We start from the raw sequence: 18,653 nt of genomic DNA, 5'->3' as shown, positions 1-18,653 counted from the left end.
CAATGCATATAACTTCATCTAAACCTGAGGCCCTAAAATTAGCAACGGTCACTACTCATGTGTCTAGGGATCTACGCTCTGGAAAATCGATCCTCAAAATCCATATCACCGATTTCAAGTATGTTGGCGAATCACGGAGACCCTTGATTTGACTATTAGCCTTGCAGACGGGATCGGCATATCCGGCTAACACACCTGAACTCGGCGTTATGTGATGTTTCGGCCACTGCTCGCTCATAGCTCGGCGGCGGACCACCAGGCAGGTCCTCGAACTCTAGCTCTCTGTTGACACGCAACCATTCATCTACCCGCGGGCGAGCTTCTCGTGTGTGTCCTCGCCTGCCGGCGCTATGCTCTCCGCGGCGTGGAGATCGTGACACTTCCCGCTGGTCCTCATGCTCTCCCCTGTCCCCATACCTACGATCCTCAGCCAAAGCAGGGGATATCGACGACACGCGGCGATCCTGCCCCTGCCGCCGCGGCATCGTCGTTATCGGTGTGAGCGGGTGTTTGTGTGTACGCGACGATGGGCTAGCGGTCTCAAGCGCCGTATTTTCTGCGTTTCTCGTCTCACGTTGGCGCGCGCGACGCGCACGGCCCGTTCTGGACCTCGGCACAGAGTCATTGCTGCCCGGTACGCCCGTATGGGGAGCCGGATGGGATGTTTTTGTTGCAGCTGTTGCCGAGTCTTTGTTATTTGCGCAACGTTGCTGAGGACCGCGCGGGACGCACCTTGCCTGGCTCTTCGGCGCCGCCTTATGACGAAAAAACCGACCAAGAGGCCGCAAAAGGCGACCAGACTGACAGCGATGCCAGTTAGGGTTGGTATGATTTTCGGTTTGTGGGTGTCATCGCCGGGGTCGCTCGGAGTCGAGAGTTTGGTGCTATACACCGTGGTAGACACCGAGTTGGACATTGGTTGTGTGGATGTAATGCTCGTCCGCTGAGCTGCACCGGTTCCGGGAGATGAAGGAGATCCTGCAGTGGATTGTGAACGGGGCCCGGCTGCGGGTGTGATTGTCCCGGGGGATGAGGTGTCGTTTAAGTGTGTATTATCTACGAACCTGGTAATGTCTATCAATCGATCGGTGCGGTATGAGTTGGATGTTACGCTCACGTATAGATGGCATAGTCGAATGCCACGTATGATCCATTTTGAACATCTATTTCGAGATTATGCGCTCCGGGGGCTAAACCCTCACTACTGTGTACATTCACATTGTAGAGATATTCGTTGCTAGGTCCCGGGTTATGCACGTAGTTGCCCACTTCTGTTTCGTCAAGGATAAAGGTTAGGTTGGCCAAAGTCGTGATGGTCCAACCGGGCACCGTAGATACTATGGTGTTGGGCACTATACAGAACACGTAAATAGCCTGCAAATTGGTATGATGAAATCACTTTATGTTGAAGCATTATTCGGCGCTCGACGAAGAACTCACGGAACCGACGAAGTTGATCTTTACAGATGTGGGTTGAGAACTCGGGTTGTTGGCTGGATCGTTTGTTGCGTCATGCCAGGTCCCGTCAAAAGCTTGTTTAGGGTCCGGTTGAACCCCACAGCCAGGACAATTCTGTCCCTCATTCCATCCATTCTGTATTTATGTCGTGTGAGCACAGTTGTGGGTGACGGAAACACAAATTCTTGAGGTGAAGGCGTACCGAATACAAAGGTAGCGCCCCAGTTCTTGGATCTCCACCTAGATCGTCGATTGTGTAGTTCACCGCTGAAGCACGCGCAAACCACATTAGGTGAGAATAAACATAAAAACGCCAGAAGTAATGTGCTTGGATCATAGGCTGCGGGGTGTTGCGGCAGTAATGAGAGGGAGGAGCAGCAAGAAGAGAGTAATTTCGTGGGACACTCGATGAACTCGATTACCGGCAGGCTATGAGCCTGCGGGTACTGCGGGTACTTGATATTCGCTCTCCTCAGCGTTCTGAAGCGATCTAATGGTGGAATCACCACGAACGATTCAAGCACAGCCGACGAATGATTTCCTGTTACTATAGCATGCAGAATCAGTTTGCGAAACTGAGGCAGCGTCGTGGTCGTGAGCGCAACACATACTTTTGAGAGGTAGCACCGCAGTCATCGAGCAATCTGTTCCGTCCTGTCAAAGCTATACTCCGGCTCTGACGTTATGAACTGGCAATTCATTCTTATATGACCTGGACCAGTGTGCCTAGGTATACGAAGCAAACACAACACCAGTTACCGGAATAGGTGCCGGCTGCTCAGCTTCAGAGTAGCTGTTTGTGGTTATGTACGCTGTATAGTCGACACAGTGCGTTGTTGATCATGGAAGAACGCGAGGCTGTTCGAGCCCTAGGCTGGTTCTGTTTGGTCGTGTTTGGGAGTACGACTGACTCGGAAGGAGCAGACCTCAGGTCAGTAGTACTAAGTCAGGGGCATATGCACGAGTTGCAAGCTTTGGCTTAAATCCAGACATTGTGTACAACCGTCCAATCCGATGTAACCGTACATCAACAATAGGAACTTCCGAGCGGAAGCTAGTGTTCTGAGACTGTACTATATGTCAACCCGAGAAAGTCTATCGCCCGCCGGGCTTGCATGAATCTGCGCAAGCCGCTCAAGTAAAGCGTCTATATATGGTTCACCCTTCGCACGCAGCCGTGCCACTCGGGAGTGTCGGTTCTCGGTGTATCGTGGAAGTTCTTGAGCAGTTGCCAGGCCCTGGTCGTGTTCTTGACGTTCCGCAGCGTCAGTCGGCGAAGGTCCTTGACCCTTCGAGGCTCTCTCCCCTTCCGGATAAGCCAATCTTCTATATAACCAAGGTACTCGATGTCCTTGCCGCGACGCTGCTATGGAAATCTTTGTAATAGATCGACGCGACTTCGGCTGTGGCCTGGCGACAGCAGTTGTATAAGGGGAAGGACCGGTGAAACGCATCGTACTTTGCATGCGGCTGTTCATGTTATCTAGATTTTCGGGCGTAGTCGGACAGACGAAAGGATCGATCTTGGCTAGAGTATAGATTATTACTGTCTGGCTCGCAATGATGACAATGATATGACAGGCGTACCTATGTTTCTCGCAGCCCGCCGCCGAAGGAACCATATGCTATAAAGTATGCCACTCAAGACGACTATACCTGCGGCAATACCGACTATGATCGGGGCGAGTAGTGAGTGTGCTTTATGCAAGGAGGCTACTCCAGAGCTAGGGCGTGTGGTATCCACAGTCGTCGAACTCGCCGTTTGGACGGCGTCTGACGAGGATTGGGTACTGTGGACGGGGGTTGTCACGTCACTGCTCACTGAGGGAGGGATTGAGTTACTCGTTTGATCGGCGAGATTGGTGGTCGAAGACGAGGACGACGTGAGGCCGGGCGCCACAGTATCCACAGGTGAAGATGAGATAGAAGTAGGTAACTTGGTGACAGAGGAAGAGGTGGAGGACAAAGTGGATGTCCTGGTCACTGTCGTGGGTATAGTCACCGTTGAGGTTGTCTTATTTGATTGGGGTTCGCCCACAAAGCTGAACGACATGAGTGTTGATCAACGGTAGCTCGGGAACAAAACAACTCACGTATAGATGGCGTAGTCGAAAGCCATATAAGATTCATACTGTGCTTCAATTAGAAGAGTGTGTGGTCCGTCCACCAGTTCCTCGCGCTTGAATACGTTGACGTTGAACAGATAGTCGATGCTCGCAGAAGGCTCATGAACATAATTCCCTACCACGGCCTGATCGAGGGTGAATGTCATATTGGCCGTGGTGGTGACTAGAGGAGCGACCGTGTCAGGTATTACGCAGAACACGTAGATAGCCTACAAAAGACATAAATAAATGTCCGGTGTGACGTAATGATTATCTCAGACGTAACATACCGTGCCAGTGAAACTCAACGTGACGGAAGGGCTTTGCGGCTGGGGTCTGAAATGATCGTCGGTGGTGTCGTGCCAGCTTCCGTTGAAGACAAGAGACGGTGATGGTTGCACCTCGCAGCCAGGACACATAGGGCCGTAGTTCCATTGACCCTAGACCGCCTGCCATGAGAGTTCCGCTGCCTAGACAAGTGAAGCCTACGTACCCCATACTCTGGTAAGCCTGCGGTTCTGGAGTCCCCGTAGTAATCGTCTATTGTATAGTTACGGATCCCCGCAAGCACCAGGAGTGGCGTGTAAATGATCAAGAGAAATAGAAATTGGAGCATCTCCCAGTCCGGGGGCGTAGAGTACAGCGGGGCCCGACTGGTAGGAGAACCGTGTTGGGTGCTAAGCCGATGGGGTGGGTCTGGACACCGAGTCGTAAAAGACCGACTGTCTATGATGCATCGCCGCATCCTGAAAGAGAACATGCTACATAACTGTTGTATGAGCCATGCGGCGAGATCCGTTGACCAGTTATAGTCGTTGCGAACTAGACAAATGAGGTTCAGCGTAGAGGTCAAGAAGAGCGATCGGACTTACCATCAGACCATCATGGTACAGCTGCGGTATAGTTGGAATGAGATTGTTTCATGTGATTGCGGTTCCATCTCCTTCACTCTATACAAGAAGAATGGTCCTGGTAGATTGTGTCTAGTGTAGCCGTTGGCATGTACGGTACGGAGGGCCATGGTCTGCGGAATTCCGGGCGTGAATGCACCTGTAAGGGACGTCATCTTCGTTGACAACGCGCTATGAGGTAAAGCGGACGGCGCCACCCATCATTACTATTGTATGTATTTGCATCGAATTTAGGCGCATCGTCACCATATCCAGAGAGTGGCGCTGGTTGCCCTTCTGTCCAGAGCACTTCGCGTCCATACTGAGGTTACGGGAGCTGGGCTGTGGAATGTTCGGATACATCGAGGGCAGTTGGATGAGCGCTACGAGGCGATGTATTTGGGTTGCACCAGCCCGAGTCTCATCAGACATTCTTCAGACTGGAGCGATTTAGAACTCCATGTGGGCATAGCCAATGCGTCTGTATATCGCAGATGACGCGGCCACGGGTTCGATATCAGACGAGGTTCAGTCATACGTGCGGAATCCGGCAATTGCGTCATGGCGAATGGATGCTAAGGCAGGGAGGTAGAGATCGGTGATGCGCCTCTGGAGCCGAGAGCATTTGAGGACGACTATGAAACACATGTGTGATGACTGCTTCAGTTAATGTACTCGAACACCCCGGAGCGTCCTTGTACTTCACCTTCTATATACCATGGGCTTCATGGGTTCACCTCCGGTGGAACGAAGCACTGGTATGAAAACGCTAGAGTAGATGACAGGTTGCCGTCCGGCCCGAGACCTGCTCTCTGACTCATGAGCGGGTGCAGGGACATTGAACACAGCGCAGGGACATCCGAGATCAACGCAAGGCCTCGTTCTGAGAAAGACTCAAAGGTCCTCTTTAGCAGGCGCTCGTCATAATAAGATCAAGCCCTCTGGATTTCTGACGAAATAGATGAGGTGGTCAAGCATGAAAACGAACTAAACCGTCGCCGTGGGCAGCGACTCCACGTGGTACTACATAGCCGGAGACGACCGCGCAGTTGCGTCGATGCCTTTCTTCCTGACGGCCATCGTCTATCCCGCCTACCACTCTCGACGATGCTCGCGATACAACCACATTGCTTGAGCTGCAACATGCAGTAGTTGAGCTGCTAAAAATCGTCATTATCACCTGCCTATATAGCGACCACGATCGACGGACGATCCCCGGAATCCTGCGCGCATCGTCAACCGCGATCGTTCACCACGACCTGCTCGCGTCCTCCATGGTCTGTGAAAGCACATCGTACGCCTCAAACGTCCCCGGATGACTCGCGAGGATATCATCGATGCCTTCATCGTTGGCAAGGATCGCGTCTTTGCCGGAGGAGAGGGTGCACGACCTCGAAACGTCGAAGGCATCCCACCTCCATCTCGTGTCGCAGTCGATGCTGACTTTTATGAGTCGGTTGACTCGGTCTCGGAGGTTTTGTCGGTGTTCGACATAGCTAGCGTCGTACGAGCTGGCGTCAAGGTGGATTTGACCTACAACGTGGAGTAATGGGTGAGTTGCATCATCCGTATTGTTCTCATGTGGGCTGACAGACTTACAGGTGTTGTAGTTGACCCCTGTGTTAAGATTGATTGGCATCGCCGCCATCGGAGACTCGCCGATACCACCCCAAAGCCCGGAAGAGTGTATCTTATCATCTTGACCGTAGTCGTCTGATATGACGTCGCCCCGTCCCTCATCGGGCAGGATGACGATCTCCGGTGACCTGTCAAAACCAGGAAGAGTCAAATCTGTCGAAGACAGCGGCGTCACCGCATCAGGCTCAGGGTGAGCATACTGTTGTCTGCCCGGCATTGCCGGACTGACAAATAGTACTGTTCTCAGATGCTTAAGAACGACGTGCATGTTTCATAAGCGTAGGCTGATGTACTTACCGCCGTTGCAAGCGAGGTTTATGCCGTTTCCCAATGGTGTCGCCGTTATCGGATACGCATAGACCATACCACGATATTCGCAAGGGTTTATCCTGTCGCCGCTTGCGTAGCCGTCTGATATGACCGGACTCCATCGCTCTTTGATCTCCGGCGACATGTCGAACCCAGGCAGGGTCAAACCTGCCACCGATAATGGTGTGGCGCCGTCGAGGATAGGTTGCGCTTCCACACCCGCAAAGAGCGCAGATTTATGGTCGCCTCTACTTGGCGAGCAAGAGGCAGGAAGCTCCCATGTCGAACACGAGTTTGCCCAGGCCGGGTGGCGAAACGAGGCGTTGTTATTCTGGTTCTGCGCAAAGCTACCAATGTAGTCGAAGCGCGCGAAAGATGATTGATCGATGACCAGGCTGGTCGTTGGGATGCTTGGGATACCTGCACCGATGTCGATCCTTGATCTCGGCGCCACAGTCGAGTTAAGTGCAGTCAGGCGTGTTACTCGATGGAAAACCCCGTGTTGGTCCGTAATGCACTCTTCAGGAAAGAAAGGGGGGATCTGGTATGTCGTGTTCGTGTCTTCAGTTGCGAAAATCAGACCGTTGATGGAACATACGAAGCCCACGGTACCCCCGCCTGCCGAAGGCGTCTTCATCAGGCTGGTGTTCTCCTCGCACCTTTTCGCACTGGGATCTTGTTGGACATCCTGCTTGCTTCCCATGTTCGTCGAACTCCAGGATTTCTACGTTTAGCAATGGACAGTGGTTGAAGTTTGCGCCTTCCTGTCCTGGTCCTCGCAGATGGCGGCAGTCTGCCAGCTCAGAAGGCGAGCCTGGGACGGCCACGAATGCCGCGGCGTCCTGGGGCGATCTCCGGTGAGAGGATGTGTCGAGGGAGGACGCCAGCGATGCTGCTGTTGCTGGTTGGTTGGGTTCGACAAGTTAGTACTCAGTAAATCGCACGCGTCAGCTGATCGCACCGTCCATTGTGCAAATGCCACATTATGGACTTATCCAACATTGAGGAACGGCGACTACTCGAGGTTGGTCTACGTTGGAAGAACTCCGTCAGGGAGCTCTCACTAACCATCTCAGGGACAACGTCAAATATCACCGGAGTACGCCTCCTCCCATGAAGACCTGAAGTTCACCACAGCATCTATCATCGGACCCTACCATTTCAGCTAGTAACGTACTCAATTGTTTTGTCAAAGGCATGAGGCGCGCTGCGGCCCCTGCTCAGCTACCCGCTCCAACAACATGCGAATGAGTATCGTCCCGAAGATCGTTCCTTTTGAGCGGGCAGCCCCGTACTGAGACGAATATCAACGTTCGAGAAATATACTTTGAACCTCTGGATGGATACGCTGAGGATTTAAAACCAATCAGCCGGTGAGTATTGTTGGACGATGAAGTCTGAGGGTAATCAGACTACTTATGTAACAACAGCACACCGGCAATGGGGTTGCCATTACGATTGTAGCGGACAACAAGTCAACTCGACACCGGCTACTTACAACATGCAACGCCATGCCATATGAATTTTGGCGGTATTGCTTTCCTTGTCGTTCAAGACGAGTCGGCGCGATCTAGATAGCGGAAAAATCAGTTGCCACACCGCACCCCAGGACCTGCAGCTTGCAACACATAAGTGCATGGATGGTTCGTGAGCTCCTATACAGGCCAACACAACATTTTAGCACTGGCGTAAATGGTAGGTATATGTATGTGTTACTACGTGCAATCCATTAGCTAGCGACCGCCCTCTCCAGCCGTCGAGGGTCAAGACAAGGAGTTCTGCAAGCGCATCAGACACCTCAGTGCAGAAGATCAAGTGGTCTAGACCATGGGACAGATTTAAAAGTTGCTGCACATACGAGCAGCAAGTTGACCTTCTCTTTATGACTCCCAATCAGCGCGGACGGAAGTCGTGTCGGATGCTGTGACCTACCTTACGAGACATTCTTCTCAACCAGAAAACATGAGCGCCTATTGCTGCGCCTCGTGGAAGCTGAGAAGGTGCGAGCATGAGACTTGAAGCCCATTCGACGCGGTTGTGCCGGTAATCTGGCTGGCTCCGGGGGCTAGCTATATATGAGAAGAACTGTGTGAGGTGTCTAGGTTCGATCGAAGGCTTCGCCCCGCAGCTGTAACCTACGAGAAGTGAGTGACCTTTTGAGGATTACATAGGACAGTCCCAGTGTTCGCACCCAGCCTTTGTTTCATCTGTTTTCTGTAGGACTGAGATAGACATATAACCAGCAAGGTGGCCATGATCATTCCGAGCCATATTGCCAGGATCTTGCTCCCGGCCTACCACCCAGACAGAGTCACACTCGACTTGACAACTGGTGTTGGACGTCGAAGGTATCTTTTGCGCGGCAAGGAGTCGTAACTGACTGAGTCCTCCATATCAGCAGGTGTTTGTATGGCATCCGACGATCTACCTCAGAGCACGAGCACTAGTCTCCCGATGGAAGCTCTACGTCCCGATCAACTCATATTATGGCGCGGAAGCATCGATGATTGAAGACTCGACAACGGGTACAACCCATGACGAGGGAGGCAGCGGGGCTGGTTGATTTGACAACTCGAGTATTTTGTTGGGCAACACCGCATGCAACCTCTATGTATACTGTTCTCTCTTTCCTTCGGTCAAAAATCACGCTAGTACGTTGCTTGCGATCAATTACCAGCGCCTGGCAGAAACACGTCGAAATGTGTCGTCTCAACCCATGATACTTCCAACATGCAAGTATAGATACCACAGGTATGTCATATGAATTATGCTTTATACATCGCCGCATCAAGGGGGCATAGGCGGTACTGTAATTTTACGACCTTAGGTTTGGTCCGCCCCCGGGGGGACAGGGGACAGCTGCAAGTTCGGGCCCGTGGGAAGTTTGCAAACTGACTGTAGTCAGTGTGCAATATTCTCACAGTAGGAAATACAATTCCCACGGTCAGTTCAAGGCCTGGATATTGGTGGCGGGACAGGGGACAACACGGGAAATTAGGTTCAGTTCAGGTTGCCAGGGGACAGGGGACGAACCTAAGGTCGTAAAATTACAGTACGTCTTTCCACTTCCACACAACTGGGTAGGACGTTCGAAAGGAACCTCGGGGATCATCCGGTCACCTGTGGCGAGTCTAGCATCGAATGTATGCGTGCGTGCTCGCAATTCGATGACATCAGGAAAAATCGGACTATCGAAAGAGTCGCTTATTGGGTACCGAAACCCTCTAAAGCTACTCAATGAGCACGTTTTAGTACGTTTTAGGAGGTTTTTAGCAAATCCGGTTTTTCCTGATGGAGACATGGCCTCATGAATGCTCATACACACGCAACAACAAGAAAAATCATGCCGTTACCGGAACAGCCCTTGAGACGAAACACCGAGCATGAGCTATGGGCCTGCTTCCAAAATGTGGCTAAGACCATATCTCGCAAGTTGATCGAGGTTCTCATACACGGCCTTGAGTTCATAACGAGGCCTAGGCTCAGCACTATCGTGAGCCGTGGTCAGTTCGACAGGCTTCACTGATTTGAGTGCAACTGACTCTGTCGCCGAGTTATCGCGCCGAACAACTACAGTAGCCACCTGTCCCGTCTCCTTTGCGCGAATGTGTGCGCGGGCTGTACGGGAGGAGGGCAGAGAGAAGCCTTCGCGCTCGAGCAGCAACTTCTTCAGCTCGACGCCCCAGCGATAGCCGGTCATCTGCCCGTTCGAGCCCACGACGCGGTGGCACGGAATGAGGACCGCGAGCGGGTTCGCACCGACAGCAGCGCCGACCGCACGCGCCGCGCCTGGCCTCCCAATCTTCTGTGCAAGTTCGGCGTAGGTCACGGTGGTTCCCGCCGGTACGCCCTTGAGCGCATTCCATACTTGAGCGCGGAAGGGTGAGCTGGTCAACGAGAGGTCGAAGGCCACGTGGGACGGATACGCCGTCGCGGGATCTTCAAGACAATCCAACACGTCCTGGACAGACAGGAGCTGCGCAGCATGGAGCTCGGTGCTGAAGTTTGCCGAGGGGAACCGTCTCTTCAGGGTGACGTGAGGTTCGTCAGCGAGCTCGATGGCACACACGCCGTTCGACGTGAACGCAATGACCACATTGCATTGCAGAGCCTTGCTGGTCGCGCAGTGGTAGAATATGGTGGTGGACATTGTTGGTCGCAGCTGTGGCCAAGCAGGATGGGTCGGATGGGTCTTATATCTCACGCGGGGTGGGTTCAGGTTCATGAGTCGCGTCGCGTCGCGGGGCCGCGCGCTCACGTGGCTGCGCGCAACCGCGGCTTCTCGGCAGCACCGACCTCAATCCACTCCTCCTTGCGTTCTTTCCTGGATCACCTGTGCTTGGATGGGTTGGAGGTCGTTTGGAGGCCTGGTATATATGCCTGAGGAACTGTACAAGATGATCCTCAGACTTAGAGCAATCAACTCGCCATCATGGCCACGAACACGTCCCCAAAGAGTGCGCTCAATATCGTCATGGTGAGTTGTCGAGAGTCACCGCCCGTCATTCTTCCCCGTAACTCACGGATAATCAGGGATGCATGACGTTTGGAGATCCAGGCACAGAAGCCGTTCGCGTCTCTGACCTGAAAGGTTCGCATTACTCCCCTTCATTGCAACCCGAGCTGACCGACGACAGAAATCGAGGCGATCATCGACGCGTTCGCGGCTCACGGACACGTGGAGGTAACCCTTTTTAATAGAACCACCACCTTACAACCAACAACCAGACTTACCTTGTTGCACCCTAGTTGGACACCGCTCGTAGCTATGGAGGCGGTAGTGCCGAGTCCTACCTCGCCAAGATCGACTACGCCAAGAAAGGTTTGAAAGTCCAGACGAAGTTGAATCCCACTGCGCACATCCCAGTGGAGCGAAGGGTTGGCAGTAAGTGGCGTTACCAATTCTTCCTGGGTACGTTTAACTGGTGATAGTGGTCGGGAAAGAAACCATCTCGCATGGGCCGGAGGATCTCCGCAAGTGGCTCGATGTTTCCCTGAAGCAATTGAACACAGAGTTAGATTCTCATGATATTCGATTGCCACGTTACTGATCGCACGTCTTCAGCTGTGTCGATTTGTGGTATCTGCACTCCCCCGACCGCACGACTCCTTACGAGGTTACAATGAAAGCCGTGAATGAACTTTACAAGGAGGGCAAGTTCAAGCGCTTCGGCCTCAGCAGCTACATGTCGTACGTACTAGCTCCTCGCTTTCTCAGCATCGGACTGTAACATGTGCCGGACCACGCAGATGGGAGGTCGCGCAAATCTGCGAGATTTGCAAGGCAAACGGATACGTTCAGCCGACTGTGTATCAAGGGTTTTACAACGCTCTGCAGCGGTACGTCTATCTCACATTTATGAATCTACCGTCGATTCATCTCTTCTCTACAGTGCCGTGGAACCGGAGCTCTTTCCCTGCTTGCGCAAGTACGGCATTAGCTTCTACGCCTTCAACTGCCGTATGTCGCACGATCGACATCCGCAAGCTCTCCTATGCTAACGATCTTCGCCGATATAGTGGCCGGCGGCTTCTTCACCGGCAAGTATCTCTCCAAGGAAGATCAAGCCGAGCCGGGCTCGCGCTTTGACGATAGCCGTATGCTGGGCAAGGTACACGGTTTTGTCCTAAAACGTCGAATTTCCTCGATCATCTCCCCACTAGTTCGTCCGTAGCCTCTACTGGAATGATCCCTACTTCAATGCCGTCCCATCCATCAAGAAAGCCGCGGACAAGCACGGCCTCTCCATGGTCGAAGTCGGTCAGCTCTTTACCCGTTCCGACTCGCTGATATCTGCACTACAGTGCTCCGTTGGACCTCGCACCACAGCGCCATGAAACGCGAATTCGGCGACGCGATCATCATCGGCGCCTCCAGCTTGAAGTACATTGAGCAGGTGGGACCCCGTCGCCTTCCGTTTCATCCATGAGTACCGGTGCTGATTTTCCTCGCCCCTAGAACCTGAATGATTTAGAGAAAGGCCCACTACGTAAGCGCTCCGGTCATAGGAATTTCGCTTCCATACTAACGTCATGATCACCACCAGCCGAAGACGTCGTTAACGCGGTGGACGAGGCCTGGAACAGTGTCAGAGGCTTGGCCCCGCCCTACTACCGCTGAGCACGGTGCTCATAGTTCTCGATAACCTCGAGGCCAGACTGTAGCTTGATACAGTGCCCAGATCTACTACGTCTTGTGCTCCTTGGCCTCGGCCGTTTGGCCGTCGCCACCGCGTGCATCTACCGTCACGATCTCCATAAACCGAGACCCAATGAGGGAGCCCTTTACTCTTCCAACAGCTCGTTGCATCGACTGCGATGTATGTCACCACCGGGAAAAGGGGAGACCCTTCGAGGCATGTTTGTGCTCTGAAAGTAAGACAATCACGACGCGCGAGACGTGGAAGATGGCGAACGACATTTTGCAGTAGGACGGTCCGCCCAACCCGCGTGTGGATAGCGTTACTTCTGTGAGTGATGGAATGCTCGCCGACGACCACAATAGTTCATCGAACACACCAGAAATCATAACGCAGATGACACGCACAGGGACAGCAACATTCGCGTCGTCTATCAGTCCATGATCTCTAACTGATGCGCACACGCAGTTCATTGGGGACGTTGATATACCCCCATGAATGAGACGCAGAATGTGATCTTCATGGCATTGCATGACACATGCAGCTGAAATCCTTTCTCGTGAATACAACAGATGCAAGCTTCAGGGTCCTCTTCACCAGCCATCCTAAACGTGAATATGTGTGATGTTCGTCGGGTCATCTAATGGAGGCACGTTAGTCTTTGAGTTCGCACAACAGTCGAGGGAGTTGACGTGCCATGCAGGGAGGCCGCACGCAGTACCGGGCACCTGCGTCGCATTCACTTGTACTATGCCTAGCTGCACCGCTTGCCCGTTCGTCAAGTCGTCCATCGCCACCTGGCCGACGTTGAACCCGGAATCCGCGTGGTCGATCGCGAGCACCGTGATAGTCTTCCCCGTCTGCGCGAACGTGAGGTTGAAGCAGCTGCCGCAGGCCGCGGAGTTGAACCCCTCGACGGCTTGCGCGCCGCCGATGTTGGGGAACGACGGGAGGTCGCCGAACGTTTTGAAGCCGAAGCGGGTGATGAGGCCGTTGGAGCCGGTGGAGCACTCGACGGTGTCCATGGACCCGTTCTTGTTGTCGTAGACGGGGTCGAAGGAGAGTTGAACGGCCAGTGCGCCGGACAACAGGGAGCTGAGGACGGCGGCGTACTTCATGATGTGGCTCGGAGCGACGGTGCAAGGGTTGCTGAGAGTCGACAGGTACCACCTCATACCACCTTTATACACCGTTCGGAAATGTATATTCACAGCGCGGCGAGAACATCTATAGGCGAAGAAGGCTGTCAGAAATGATCCGTCGATGTTCAACGCCATGCTTGTCTCACATATAGAGCCTCGATCAGTGAGAACAGAACGCGACTTCGGCGGTCTCAGGCGCACTCATGACCTACGCCCAGTCTACTTCCGCGCTGCAGGGTTTCGGCAGAAGGCAAGGGAATCGGAAGATAGACGTGGAGAACCTGAGCAGAGCAGGTGATACCCCATCAAGAATACTCGAAGTGCGGTTTCCATGCCCAAGAACGCTTGTCCGCCGCGTCATTGGCACAAACCGCATCTGGTCCTCTCTGTTCGCGGCGCGACGGGTTACAGATGCAGATTCGATGCAGAAATGTCCGAATTGAAGACCAAATATCCGTAACCATCTGACCTGCTATTCCCATACAGACCTTCCCGCGTGACGTATCAGTGCAGGAACTGCACGCACCAACCCCGTCCGATAGTCACCGTGCTTCTTCCACCAGCGCCGCCATAATTCATGGATGCAGCGGGCGCACAACGCCGTGTTCCTCTCTCTGGCGAGCGGAATGCAAACTTGGGGAGGCTCCACTCCCCTCGTGCTCCACTTTTACATCCTCCACCGAGCTTGCATTCTCAACAACCGTCCACGATAGCTTCGCCCGAAGGTAGAGCGCAACCCAAGTGAGCGCGAGGAGCACCGGGACTTCCACGAGCGGACCGATCGTCGCCGCCAACGCCTGCTGCGAGTCTACGCCGTAGACAGCTATCGCGACGGCGATCGCAAGTTCCTGTACGAATAGGTCACTATGCCGTTCCATAGTTTCAGAAGACGATAGCTCACGAAGTTGTTGGAACCGCTAGTAAACGCCTGCACCACGGCCATCTCGTAGCTGAAGCTGCCGTTGGAACCGTATCGACCGTTGAGACGGTAAAGCCACCAGAACGCTATGTTCCACATGATGACGAAATAGAGCACGAGCGGAACCATGGTCCGGAATACGGGACCAAGGTGATGCAGGATCTGATGTCCCTGATACGCTACTTTGAGGATCAGACGAGCGCGAACGTGATGACGAAGGTCGGATGTACACACCAAACATGACGATGATCGTGTAGAGGAGACCGATGAGCGAGAGATGGCCAAAATATGGCAAGAACTTCTTCTCCAGGAAGTGCTTGCTCGTCATAAGCCAAACGCTGTAGCGAGTAACGCATCCTGCGGCAAGGGGTATCCCTAGATACTGCAGGGGCCTGCGATCACGGAAACCCCGCTGGCTGACAATATCTCACTCACGATCAGGACGGCGATCGCAACTTCCCCGTATGAGATACGTATTGCGGCGTGCTTGTCGGCGTGACCGATTATATTGATGAACAGAACCGCGAGAGGAGAATAAAGAATTATCTGCAGCACCGAGTTGATGATGACCAGCACCGCGCAGTAATTGGCGTCTCCGCGAGCGAGCTGGTTCCATATCATGACCATGGCGATACATCTTGCCAGACCGACCATGATGACCCCCGTGCGATACAGGGGAAGGTCGGGCAGGGTAGCCCACGCCAGGCCCAGCATGACGAACGGGCCGATGATCCAGTTCAAGAAGAGAGAGATAAAGGTCTGCGTCCATAGATGCCACGTCGAAAACAGCGCCGGCAGTGCTTCATACTGCACTTTCGTCAACACTGGCCACATCATGACGATGAGACCGATGGCGATGGCTAATTCGAGGGCGAGTGTCAGTTTTCCACGTCTCTCGAAGACGGAAGGGGGGTTTCGGAACGTGCTTACGCAGTGACACCCCTCGGAACGTGGTGGTGTCAAAAGCGTCGCGGACGTCGTTTCCGGCAAGCTCCCCAATGATCACGCCCACGATCATGCTGAGGAGGATCGCCGGGGTAAGGAGACGATCCGTCCAGCTCAATTCGCGGAGGACGTCTGAACGGCATGTAAGCGAGGACATCGCACGTATATAAGAGACGAAGGAGACTCGCGCACCGGCTAGCACGACCATGTTTCTTGAGCCTCCCGATAGCTAATGAGCTTTTTTCTGTGCAGTTGGGAGGTAGGTAGGTAGGTAGGTATATTGCCGACGAGGTCCCAATAGCGGAACAGCCGGTTGCTGCGCTGCACGTACGCCACTCGTGCAGTCGACAGGAGGAACGGGACGTTCGCGGGAATCCATCGTTGTTGGCTGGAAGGTGAAGAGCGTCGCCGCGAATTTGATTTTTGACAAAATCGGGCTCAAAGTGCGCCACGTGCGGCGTGGACAAAATAGGGGTTTCTCGCGCCCTCCTCTCTTACTTGACTTTCCGAATACTATCGCCGCTGACTGCTGAATCTCCAGACTCGATCGAACACGCAGGCATGGCCAGAGGACGGAAACGCGATCTCACAATCCAAGCCTCTCGCTCGCTCGTCCTCCAGCGCGCCTACAGGGACCGAAAGGCAAAGTACGTCGCCGAGCTGGAAGAGCGGTGCTCGAAGGCGGAGGCGGAGAACGAGCAATTGAAGCAGGAGCTCGTGCTGCTACGCGCGAGCAGCGGCGACGGCGGTGGTGATGCTGGTGGACGGCACGCGGTCGTCGATCCTCACCTTATGGTCGGTTGACTCGGTTCGCCTCGCCGATCGAGATGGAAAACCGTGTACTCAGCTGTTTTTTTTTTCTATCATTATGTTGCCAGCTAGACACCTGCTCGGAGATGATATCAGGCCTGGACAAGACGAAGGAACTCGTCTCTCGCCTACAGCAAGCCGCGCAGCGGTCGAACGCGGCACCACAACGGCGCCCACCCCTAGCACCGCCAGCTACGCACTCGGACGCGGGCGAAACGTCGAGGTACGTTAACGGTTCGCCAAACCTCAACTCCGTTTTGACTCAAGCGAAAAAATAAAATAAAATCGCGTGGGCAGGACGACACCGGCGAGCGAGGCGGCGGAGCTCGCCATCGCGACGCTCCTCGCGCGGTTCTCCGAGCAGGGGGCACCGATCGCCGTCTCTGATATGCAGGCGGAGACAGCTTCGACGACGACGACGACGAGCGCGATCGACGAAGAGGAGTGTTGCGGGGGGATACTCGACTGCAGGGGTCTGGTTGAAGAAGAAGAGGACGAGACGATGGCGGCACCGAACGAACCAGGACCTCCCTGACGCGCTCTCCTTTCGCACCACCACATTACTTATGCCAGAACCAAGAATTCAGAAGAAAAAAATGGTATATTCAGAAAAGCAAGGCGATAAAGATACATTGACGTGAGTGGGGTATGCGGTGACGAATGTCCGTGAGGGGATGCAGGGTAGGTGGGGGAGGATCGGCCGACGGAGTTACGATGATGGATCAAAAAAAACTCTTTAAGCCAGCTCCGCAAAACCGACGCGGCTGTTGTCGACGTCGAACACGGTGTAGACGTTGCGCATGAACACGTCGCCGACGATCCAAAAGTCGAGCCCGGTGTCCTCGCCGACGATGCCGCCGACGCACTTGGACGAGCCCGAGGACTCCTGGCCGAGGTTGAAGGTGTCGGAGGAGATCTTGAACTCCTTGCCGCCGAAGGTGAGGCTGACGTCGGGGATGGAGTCGCAGGGGACGGCTGCGGAACGGGAAAAGACGTTCGGTTTAACGAAATCAAAAGGGAGGAGGAAAGAGCGAACGCACTGTAGTAGCCGTCGCCGATGTCGGTCGCTTCCTCGGCGCCGTCGATGGCGTCGTAGAACTTCTTGGCGTCCGAGGTGGTGGCGACGACGAGGGTCGTGCCCGAGTCGATGATGGCGCTCGTCGAGCCGAGCACCTTGTCGCTCTCGACGTTGACGGCGTCCACGTCGACCTGCCAGTAGCCCTCCTGGGTGACGTCGACGTAGGTGATCTTGCCCGAGTAGAGGTCGTCGTTCAGGCCGCCGAGGGTGAGCTCCGCGCCCGAGTCGGAGAGCTTGAACGCGAACACGCCGTCGGTCGTCTCGCCGTCCTTGACGAGCGTCTGGAAGACGGGGTCGGCGTTGTACTCGGAGATGGACTTGAAGCCCATGCCCATCAGGCCGTCCGCGGGGAAGTTGGACGACTCGAAGCCGCTCGAGTACTGCGAGGCGGAGCCGAGGGTTTGTTTCTTGGCGGTGAGGCCGGCGATCTTGACGGTGTCGGTGTACTGCTTGCCCTTGACGGTCGAGCCGTCGCCGTAGGCGAGGCTGAAGGACTTGCCGAGCGCCTTGGAGGTGCTGCTGGCGGTGTGCTTGTACTTGGTGTGGCCGGACTGTTCAGAGCGGCGGCGGAGGTCATACGGTTAACTATCTATCGGAAGGGAGAGGGAGGGGGAGGAAACGTACGCAGGTGCTGCCGCAGTTGGCGCCGGGCAGGAAGAGGTCGCTGCTACCGGTGTCGAAGTCGACTGCAGGGAGGAGGAGGCAAGAGAGGCGAGAGTGTGAGCCCGGGTGTCCTTGACGTGGACTCGGGGAACGGGACGATTACTGACCGGTGTAGGTGACCGCGGGGGTGCCGACGGAGATCTTGCCGTACCAGAGCTCCTCCGAGTCGTCGGTGAGCTTGTCCGAGGCGACGTCACGCTTGGCCGGGGTGGACGCCGAGGCGGCGGGGTGGCGAGCGCCGGTGTTGCGCTCGAAAGCGGCGGCGCCACGCTGGATTTTGCTGTGCGATCCAAAAAGACGGGGGTCAGCTGTCGTCCGGGAGAAATGGAAGGCTTTTGGGAGGGGGAAGCGTACCCGACGGTGCTCTTGAGGTGAGCACGGAGGTTGTCCGCGTTCACGACGCCGTCCTCGCCGCGGAGGTTCGAGCGCTTGCCGAGGGAGATGGAGCGCGACTGGCCGTGCTGCTCCGGGACGATGGTCGCGGAGACGAGGTAGGGCAGGGCGGCAACAACGGTGGCGAGGGTGAAGCGCATCTTGGGATCGAACCGGTTGGAGG

At 54.7% G+C, this 18,653-nt stretch overlaps 8 protein-coding genes across 8 annotated transcripts; 3 read left to right on the top strand and 5 right to left on the bottom strand.

Annotated features, from left to right (window-relative positions):
* Positions 1-3,171: 3,171 nt before the first annotated feature.
* PUNSTDRAFT_135383 (uncharacterized protein) lies at positions 3,172-4,629 on the bottom strand (the record flags this gene model as incomplete). Its single annotated transcript, XM_007384907.1, has 8 exons — positions 3,172-3,231; positions 3,281-3,500; positions 3,552-3,793; positions 3,854-4,003; positions 4,057-4,259; positions 4,334-4,385; positions 4,436-4,456; positions 4,513-4,629. 8 exons carry the CDS (start codon positions 4,627-4,629, stop codon positions 3,172-3,174), a joined length of 1,065 nt encoding a protein of 354 aa, XP_007384969.1.
* A 969-nt stretch (positions 4,630-5,598) lies between these two features.
* PUNSTDRAFT_121067 (uncharacterized protein) lies at positions 5,599-6,129 on the top strand. Its single transcript, XM_007384906.1, has 2 exons — positions 5,599-6,005; positions 6,055-6,129. Exon 1 carries the CDS (start codon positions 5,769-5,771, stop codon positions 6,000-6,002), a length of 234 nt encoding a protein of 77 aa, XP_007384968.1. The 5' UTR covers positions 5,599-5,768; the 3' UTR covers positions 6,003-6,005; positions 6,055-6,129.
* A 3,659-nt stretch (positions 6,130-9,788) lies between these two features.
* PUNSTDRAFT_144362 (uncharacterized protein) lies at positions 9,789-10,555 on the bottom strand (the record flags this gene model as incomplete). The annotated part of the gene is made up of 2 exons (XM_007384905.1): positions 9,943-10,555; positions 9,789-9,888 (listed from the first exon to the last, which is right to left on the bottom strand). The coding sequence occupies exons 1-2, from the start codon at positions 10,548-10,550 to the stop codon at positions 9,789-9,791; spliced, it is 708 nt and encodes a 235-aa protein (XP_007384967.1). The 5' UTR covers positions 10,551-10,555.
* Positions 10,556-10,764: 209 nt separating this feature from the next.
* On the top strand, positions 10,765-12,521 carry PUNSTDRAFT_103976 (Aldo/keto reductase; the record flags this gene model as incomplete). Its single annotated transcript, XM_007384904.1, has 13 exons — positions 10,765-10,877; positions 10,934-10,991; positions 11,038-11,084; positions 11,150-11,285; positions 11,333-11,414; positions 11,466-11,591; positions 11,651-11,740; positions 11,794-11,861; positions 11,921-12,012; positions 12,065-12,161; positions 12,206-12,297; positions 12,360-12,390; positions 12,448-12,521. Exons 1-13 carry the CDS (start codon positions 10,833-10,835, stop codon positions 12,519-12,521), a joined length of 1,038 nt encoding a protein of 345 aa, XP_007384966.1. The 5' UTR covers positions 10,765-10,832.
* Positions 12,522-13,015: 494 nt separating this feature from the next.
* Positions 13,016-13,699, bottom strand: PUNSTDRAFT_88536 (cerato-platanin-like protein). Its single transcript, XM_007384903.1, has 2 exons — positions 13,237-13,699; positions 13,016-13,180 (listed from the first exon to the last, which is right to left on the bottom strand). Coding segments are annotated over exons 1-2 (423 nt in total). The 5' UTR covers positions 13,659-13,699; the 3' UTR covers positions 13,016-13,179.
* Positions 13,700-14,116: 417 nt separating this feature from the next.
* PUNSTDRAFT_144359 (arsenical-resistance protein ACR3) lies at positions 14,117-15,881 on the bottom strand. Its single transcript, XM_007384902.1, has 6 exons — positions 15,739-15,881; positions 15,532-15,678; positions 15,037-15,461; positions 14,836-14,983; positions 14,584-14,780; positions 14,117-14,530 (listed from the first exon to the last, which is right to left on the bottom strand). Exons 1-6 carry the CDS (start codon positions 15,752-15,754, stop codon positions 14,258-14,260), a joined length of 1,206 nt encoding a protein of 401 aa, XP_007384964.1. The 5' UTR covers positions 15,755-15,881; the 3' UTR covers positions 14,117-14,257.
* Positions 15,882-16,107: 226 nt separating this feature from the next.
* On the top strand, positions 16,108-16,891 carry PUNSTDRAFT_135377 (uncharacterized protein; the record flags this gene model as incomplete). Its single annotated transcript, XM_007384901.1, has 3 exons — positions 16,108-16,341; positions 16,425-16,579; positions 16,654-16,891. The coding sequence occupies 3 exons, from the start codon at positions 16,108-16,110 to the stop codon at positions 16,889-16,891; spliced, it is 627 nt and encodes a 208-aa protein (XP_007384963.1).
* A 72-nt stretch (positions 16,892-16,963) lies between these two features.
* On the bottom strand, positions 16,964-18,650 carry PUNSTDRAFT_121063 (acid protease). Its single transcript, XM_007384900.1, has 5 exons — positions 18,452-18,650; positions 18,205-18,377; positions 18,059-18,120; positions 17,397-17,985; positions 16,964-17,331 (listed from the first exon to the last, which is right to left on the bottom strand). Exons 1-5 carry the CDS (start codon positions 18,628-18,630, stop codon positions 17,093-17,095), a joined length of 1,242 nt encoding a protein of 413 aa, XP_007384962.1. The 5' UTR covers positions 18,631-18,650; the 3' UTR covers positions 16,964-17,092.
* Positions 18,651-18,653: the final 3 nt, after the last annotated feature.

This window comes from Punctularia strigosozonata (genome assembly GCF_000264995.1).
Source record: "Punctularia strigosozonata HHB-11173 SS5 unplaced genomic scaffold PUNSTscaffold_8, whole genome shotgun sequence".
In the NCBI taxonomy this organism is placed as follows: domain Eukaryota; kingdom Fungi; phylum Basidiomycota; class Agaricomycetes; order Corticiales; family Punctulariaceae; genus Punctularia; species Punctularia strigosozonata.
This window is presented reverse-complemented; position numbering and strand designations above follow the sequence as displayed.